We start from the raw sequence: 7,744 nt of genomic DNA on the forward strand, positions 1-7,744 counted from the left end.
AAAAAAAAAAAAAAAAAAATAACCGCTTTCATTAAAGTACTGAGTCATTAAAGTACTGAAACGTCCGTGGTTCTGCCAGTTGTCGTCAGCAATATCGTCATAGTTTGATTTTTTAAGAGTATATGCCAGTATCTGATTGATAAGGATTGACAATATAAGTATGTTCTTATTTATACAAATTATTTTAAATAAAAATTCATTGCCAAAAATCCACGACAACGCCCATCTTATTAGCTCAGTATTTCTAATCGCATCAATTCGAATGTTTTGACATTGTCACATTTTGGAAATCTATTTAAGTACTTGAAATTCAATAATACCTACTAGGTATGTACGTAGGTTAATAACTGTTAAATGGAAAAGGCAATACTTATGTATGTATTCTACAAAAATTACTTTCTCTATGTTAAAAATAGCAAAAAAAAAACAGCAAAAAAAAATTATGTAAAACATGTATCAGGCCTCCTTCAGTGATGCGTCCGTTACTGCCTCTTTATATTTGTTGCTTTTATTATTAAAAACATTTAGCCATACATTTAATTAATGCATTCCACATTATTTATTTGTTTACTTAAAGGCAAAGAACCAGCCTTGCGTTCTTTCACCGAAATCCAACAACTACTCCAGCAAGGCAAAAAGCGAGAGGTGAAGAGTATTCTGCGTGAGAATTCATGGCCCATCAACTCACCCATACGTGCACAACTGTGGCCAGCACTATGCGCCCAACATCAGACGAAACAGAATATGTTGGATGGTTTCTACTGGGACATGGTGCATCAGGTGAGTGGGTAGGGGGGGCGGGGGAGCATTTCAATTCAATAACATTTGACTTGCTTAACCCTGAGTAGTCAACTTAAATAGTCGGTCGTTATCATCTTAATTTCTATAAGTAACAACAATACAGTTCTAGTATACACTTTTTGGTTTATTTTTCTTCTGCTTCATTACAGGTCTTCGGCACAACAGAGCTATCTGAAAAACCGATTATGTTACCCGCGTTCGTCGATCCCGCTCACTGTTTAACCTTTCACCTTACTCGCACCGGACGCGCGGTGGCCGATCGTATTGTGAATGTATTAGGCTATGATTGTCCAGATATTACATACAGTCCAGTATTGTATCCGATTACATCGATTCTGTTGCATTTCATGTCGGGTGAGTACGAGAAAAAAATATAAAAAAAAAATGTGGCCAGATGCTTATAATGCAAATTTGTAAAAGAACCTCTTAGTTGGACAACAAGTTTTTTTTTTTTTTAACAAAATGCCTACTCATTACAAAACTAAAAGATTGAGAAATTTTTGCTTTACCGTTCCCTTCACATGTTTACCTTTTCTATTTTACTTTTGATTATCAACGGGGAGAGATTACTTAATTTATTAACTTATAAATGTAGTTTATAATTGTCCCCTTTTCATTCTGGTTTGCTGTTATTAAATGTTCCTGTTTGCCATTCCAATTGTTTGTATAATTCACGTTTTCTGCGCATTTTGCACAGCTGCTCTTGGCTGTTGATGTTTATTTGGTCGTAACGTTAAAATTAGTATTACAAATATTTAACTGTTTAAAAATACTCTCCTCTATTTAGTTTGTACGATTTGTTTGTACGATACATTCAGTGTGTCTAAAGGCCGGAAAAATGTATTCTGTTAGTTGAGCGCTGTTTACAGTTTTATATTTATCACTTGCCTTAAAGTTTACTCTTATTCTTTATACTTTTACTCCGTCCAAGATGGCAGTATTAGGTTTTTAAACACAAATATTTGTATTTGTATTTTATATCTAAACCTTGGTGTGTGTTTTATCAATTGTTTATAATTTGTTTGAATTAGAGAGAGTCCCACAGTATGAAAGGAAGTTGTATAGGAAAATTTGTTTTACAGTCTAGCTCCTCCTAAGCGAACTTCTGTAAAGCGAAGATCCTCAAGTTTTTTCAATCACGCTTGCCAAACGTCATTTTCATAAATAGTGTCAAATCGATTTTGTGGTAAAATTGTTTTTGTTGTTTTAGCAGCATTGGCTGTCATTCATTCGCCCTCCCCGTCTACCCTTGGTTGGGCTCATATCGTCTCAGGTGGCAAATGGTTGGGCTCATTGGGCGTGCAGAGAGGTTCGTGGTGTTGTTCGGAACATTCCTCAGGCTAGGGATATGTCTGCTATTTCCGGATCAATCGCGGTTCCGTAAGAGTTCAGCCTACTGCATCAGCATGGCCAAAGTCAGGCTTGGGATGCGGTGAATGTTGCGCATGCTCAGCTACATGCCGAGATGCCTCCTAACATGGCGTGGTGGTATCGTTCTGTAACTTAGGTTATGGTTGAGGAGGTTTGTTATATAATAAGTTTTGACTCCCACATTTCCGCCTCATCGTGAAGGTGGTCATGGGACGAGGCACGGGGAGGCATCCAATCGAGCTTCGAAGATCGATGTTGTGAGTCCAGTGAGGGTCGCTTTTCCCAATCATCCACTCTGAGGCGGAGTAGTTTAGTAGGTAGCTGACACCCCAGCGCTTCATGCTGATGGGGAAGCGAGGACTTGATGATGTACTAAAACAGAATAGCGTAGTTAACCATTTTGAAGGTCTTGCATAGTTATGTAGGTATGTATCAGAGAAGCGCAGCGAGTATGATCAAACTGACTATATCCCACTCACCATTCATAATTCGTTCTACTTATATGCATTCATACTTATTAAAATTCCCTTCTCGAACGTCATATCAACCCTTAAGCAAAAGGTATCTATCATACTCATACTTAACAACATGCCTGACGCTCGCAAGCTTGAACTCTCCTTGGCTTGATGCGCAAAAAGCTGAGGGAAATACGTAGGATTTATGAGTACGCATGTGTAGCCGTGTACAATGATAATAACACCATCGACAAAATTGTTTTCCCATACATACATAGTTGTAGAATGTATATGCATTGGTATATTGTATGGATATGTATATAAGAGCCCTGTTACACGATATGTATTTGCATATGTAAATGTTACTTTTTGGTATCTACTCCTATGTAAATACATACCATATATTAGAACGTATCAGAAAAGTAACATTTGTTAGGTACTCTACTCCCGGTGCATCTAGATAGATTATTGAGCACTAACAGAAAAGCTTGTGAAATTGAATTCGATAAATTTTCTCGATACTGACCCGTTTTGTTGTTCTCTCATATAAAATCAGTATTAATTTACTTATCACTTGAGTTGTATTAGAAACATTTTTCCGCTGCCATTTTTGTGTGTTTTACTGAATAGCAAACACTTAAATGTTTTTTATTGGCACATCATTAAAATTTGCAATATGCATTTAAACCTTTAAACAAAGGGTGATATATGTACCCATTTGCTACTCCGGCTCCATGACGTTTGTGGTGCCTTCTTGCTGCGCTTCAGTGACACTTTTGCGATTATACTGCTTATTATTAATTAGCAATAATTGCATACAACTACATTGTTTACAAAACTTAAATGCCAAACACACACACACACATACTCGCTACACATTGTTTGTAACTTAGTAAATATGTAATCCCACAACTGCCTTTATTTGAACTGAGATTAGCGAACCATATTCTTCGCTCCGCGCTATTGCATATGATAATGAGAGCAACAACAACAACAACTGCAACCGATTGACCTCCACTATCGGAGGCTCCTTGTTGTTCAGTAAAATGTAGAATAATCGCCCCCATATTACTGGCGCCCCTTCGCTTCTGCGCTTTTGCTGCTTGTGGCCGCTGTAGGCTGAGATCGTCGATCGTCGTCGGTTGTTGTCTCGTTATCATAAAAGCATTCATGTGACTTTGTATGATTGTAGGTGTGTGTAGATATGTGTTTATATTTGATGGCTTATTTGTTGATAGACGACAAGCGGTACACGGCTATGTTTATATGTATGTTGCTGCTGGCCAATTAAAGAGGCATTTCAATCAACAACGAGATATCAGCAAAACGAAAATAAAACAAGAAAAAACACAATTTCGTACAAGTGTTTTTATTTCGCTCAATACATTCATATGTATGCACATTAGGGTGGTCCAAAATAAGTGAAGTCGGAATTTTAATGCTATTTTTTTATATTTTGAAATCAAAAAATATTTAGAGGTCGCTCAAAGCGCTCGAAAGTTTTCCATGTATTTTATATTGGGGAAAAACCTAGTCATAGATATGGTATATAATATTTGAAAATCAAAATTTTTCGATCGGAAAACTCTGGTTCTCTTCAGAAGACTTCCAATAACCATACTCAATTGTTTATTTAACCATTTTTAATACTACAGATTTTTAATTTATCCCCCCATTGCTTTTTCTAGCATTTTCTGGGGGTTTTAGCGGACATATAAAATATAGTTACTATGCAAAATTTTTTAAATAATTGAGTATTATTATTGGGAGTCCCCATGAAAAGAAACAGAGTTTTCTGATCGAAAAATATTGATTTTCAAAAATGCTATACCATTTCTACGAAAAGTTAATAATAATATAAAATACATGGAAAACTTTGATCGCTTTGAGCGACCTCTAAATATTTTTTGATTTTTTAAATAAATAAAAGCGTTGTTGAAATGGGGTTTATTTTTTCGGTATACATAGAACAATCTTAGGGGGTGAGAGCATAAAATTCCGACTTACCTTTTGCTCATGCATTTCCGGACCACCCTAATGTACATACCCAGTACGGAAAGAAACTAGTATAAATATTGATGTTCAACCAGTTTTTACCCACCACAACTAATTGAAGATCTGATTTTCTTCCTTGAAACGAACTATGTATTTATTTAACATGGCGATGCCCTAGGAAGCAGTCAGTTATCCGACTCTGCATTTGATTTCAACTACATACCTTAAAATGCATTTGGCTTAAAGGCCTTGAAAGTCAGTATATTTCGTTTGAATACGCTTTCGTTTTGCACTTCACAGATGCTTTTTTATACTTCCAAGACACAAATTGCTTCTTAAAATGAGTAAGAATTTGGTTTGGGGTTAAAACGCCCAAAATTGAGTTTTCGGAAACCTAAAAATTATTCAAATGGTAGTCAGAGTTATAAATAAGCGATCCGAGTGAAGAGAGGTCTCTCATAGTGTGGTTTTTTAATTTAAAAAAATTTCAAAAAAAATTTAACTTGAAATAATAAAATAAACCTTATCGCACAAGTAAAGGCCAAGGTCTTTAATTTGACCTCTCATTTTTGAAAATCGAACGAACAGTGCAGTTCTGATGACCTCGACAAAAAATCCCTTCTCATACTATATGTTTATATAGATTTAAAGTCAGTTGCTATATAAGCAGAAATAAGTTACTTTTTCTGAGGAAATCGGTTGAGCGATGCCGTACTGGGTATGTATGAATTTTTATTTACGCTTTGTCAATAACGAACAGATGTATTTCTAACAAATCTTCTCAAATGATTTGTGCATTGCAATTATGTGTTGTGTGTGTGTGTGTGTGTGTGTGTGTGTGTGTGTGTGTGTGTGTGTATTTGTGAAACACCGGAAATATTTCGCCTAGAAAAGATCGGGGCTACGCGTCTGTTGACTGTTATTTATGGCTTTAGAACTTTTTAAATCAAAAATTGTCTGCTTGTGATTATATTTTTTTTTTGTATTTTCAAAATTTAATGAGTTTTAAATGCGACTACAATTACATTGCGGGCATTCACGCTTACAACGTGCTGAGACGAATTTTGTAAAATTTCTTGCAATCAATTTGTTTATTTGTACGGATTCGCTTTCTGTTCGCGAGAGCAAAGCATAATTTAATTATGTACATATGAAAAAACTTGCTAAAACTTGTTCGATCGCATGCCTGCCTGCCTGACTGCCAAGTAGCCATCCCCTTTGCTAATGGTGAAAATTGCCTTTGACTAGCCTGGAGAATTGAATTAAATTACGTACGTTAATTGGTTCAACGATGTGACAACGAGACTCGGATACGTTTTGCAACATGTTTACACATGTACTTACATACATACATAAAGGAAGGCACTTTGGACTTGCATATTGACATTTTTGATTTTCACTAATATAATCAAACTGTCATGTCACAGCAATTAACACTTCGGATGTGTGGAAAGGTAAGTTGCTATCAACGTCCATACATACATACATATGTTGTACTTAGACAGCTAAATATGTAGGGCTTGGTATATAACTGATTAATCATATGGAGCGAAGCTATTGCGATGCTGATTCAAAAATTCTACGACAAGCTACTGATTCAGAGGCCTGCACCCTAGAATACGCTACAGTTGCCAGGGAACGGAAGGGTCTGATGGTCAGCGAGAGCTCTTCGCAAGCACATTCCACTATCAATCTTATTGTTCAGGTTTGAGAAATCAGTAAGAATGCCAGTAGACCTTGGATCCACGTCTACAGGATTTTCCCATTCGATTCTCTTCTGATTTTTGACATGAAAAAACAGTTTTTAAAGTAGAAGATTGGACTGGTATAATACAGTCCACGTGGACGTATAATGTGGCAGTGTTTTCGAGTGACTGAATCCAAGGTCCTGTCCTTCCGTTGCTGGTGGCCTAAAACCTGCCGCAAAGATCAAAAAATGTTGGTTGGGTTAATTTTTAAAGCCTTGCCTTGGGGCGAGGTTAAGGCTCACTGGTTAACATGGACACCTATGCAGTTTGCCCCTATCTGAATTTGGACTTTTCGGCTTACCTGAAAGGGTTCCGTCGACTATAAGTGGCCGACTCTATTTGGAAATGGTGGCTGAAAGGGCTGTATCTTATGATTCCTAGTGAAATATATACTTTTTGGTCTTGGCGGGATTAGTTTTATTTCGAGTAGACCCCAGTCAGCAGTTCACAAGACTGATCGTTTTGTTTGGCTTCATGTTTGACGAAGCTTACTCGATGCTATGAGTACAATGACATCAATATTAGGTATGACCTTCAAGCCGGTATTACTTATGTAGTCTCAGAAGACTTTCAGGTCTCAGAGTAGGGGAAGGGAACACCTGAGCGATACTTATCACTGCATATTTAGTAATGGATACGCCCACAACTTACAACAGCGGCCGATCGAGTCACATTTCAATGAGGAATCTGTTAATATCTTCTTGAAAGCTATAATTGAAGATCCCATCTAAGAAAAACTCCTTGCATAAATTCTTTTAAGGCAAGTTCCTTTTAAATTTTGACCAAAATTTCGTTAAACCCAGGTCAGCCTTTAGAATAAGCAAAATTTTGCTTTGATTTTCAAGAAAACAGGTGGTACCAATATGCAAAATATTTATGTTGAAAAAATATAAATAGGTTGAAAAAGTGGAATTTCTGATTATGAAGAATTTTAGATAAACAAGTTCCCAAATTTTGTATGTTGTTGCTCTAGTCGTAACAGCATAAAAATTCCCAAAAAGAGCTTTAGAAAATGTTGCTGAAGTGTCAGCACTTTACCAGATATAAATCAGGGTCGTTCCAGTTTTGTACACCCGGCTGTCGTGAGAACACTACATTTTGCATCCAGTCTTTTGGACATCGTACCAAAGTTGTCTTGATGCCTTTTTGATATTGTAAAAGTAGTGAATCGCGATAAAGAAGGGAAATCCTTAAGTTATTCGTACAATGAAAAGCGTCCTCTTGGTCAGGAACAATTTCCTCTAAAATGGCATTTTTCATGTAAGATACAATTTTTCCAAATAAAAAGTAAAATAAAAATAAAATAGTGAGCTTAAAATAGCTTGAGGAAAGCTCAATGGATTCTAGAGGAATACTTTGGGATGTTTTATCGTC

The 7,744-nt window shown here is 36.4% G+C and overlaps 1 protein-coding gene across 11 annotated transcripts in view; it reads left to right on the plus strand.

Annotated features, from left to right (window-relative positions):
- LOC118741400 (GTPase-activating protein skywalker) overlaps nucleotides 1-7,744 on the plus strand; it is a 223,776-nt gene that overhangs the window by 191,853 nt on the left and 24,179 nt on the right. For all 11 annotated transcript variants that reach the window (XM_036473369.1, XM_036473359.1, XM_036473361.1 and 8 more), the window contains 2 exons: nucleotides 578-780; nucleotides 951-1,155. In XM_036473369.1, the coding sequence (XP_036329262.1) occupies nucleotides 578-780; nucleotides 951-1,155 (408 nt within the window). The remainder of the gene's footprint in view (nucleotides 1-577; nucleotides 781-950; nucleotides 1,156-7,744) is intronic.

This window comes from Rhagoletis pomonella, unplaced genomic scaffold, assembly GCF_013731165.1.
Source record: "Rhagoletis pomonella isolate Grant_MI unplaced genomic scaffold, Rhpom_1.0 Rhpom_scaffold_00006, whole genome shotgun sequence".
In the NCBI taxonomy this organism is placed as follows: Eukaryota; Metazoa; Arthropoda; class Insecta; order Diptera; family Tephritidae; genus Rhagoletis; species Rhagoletis pomonella.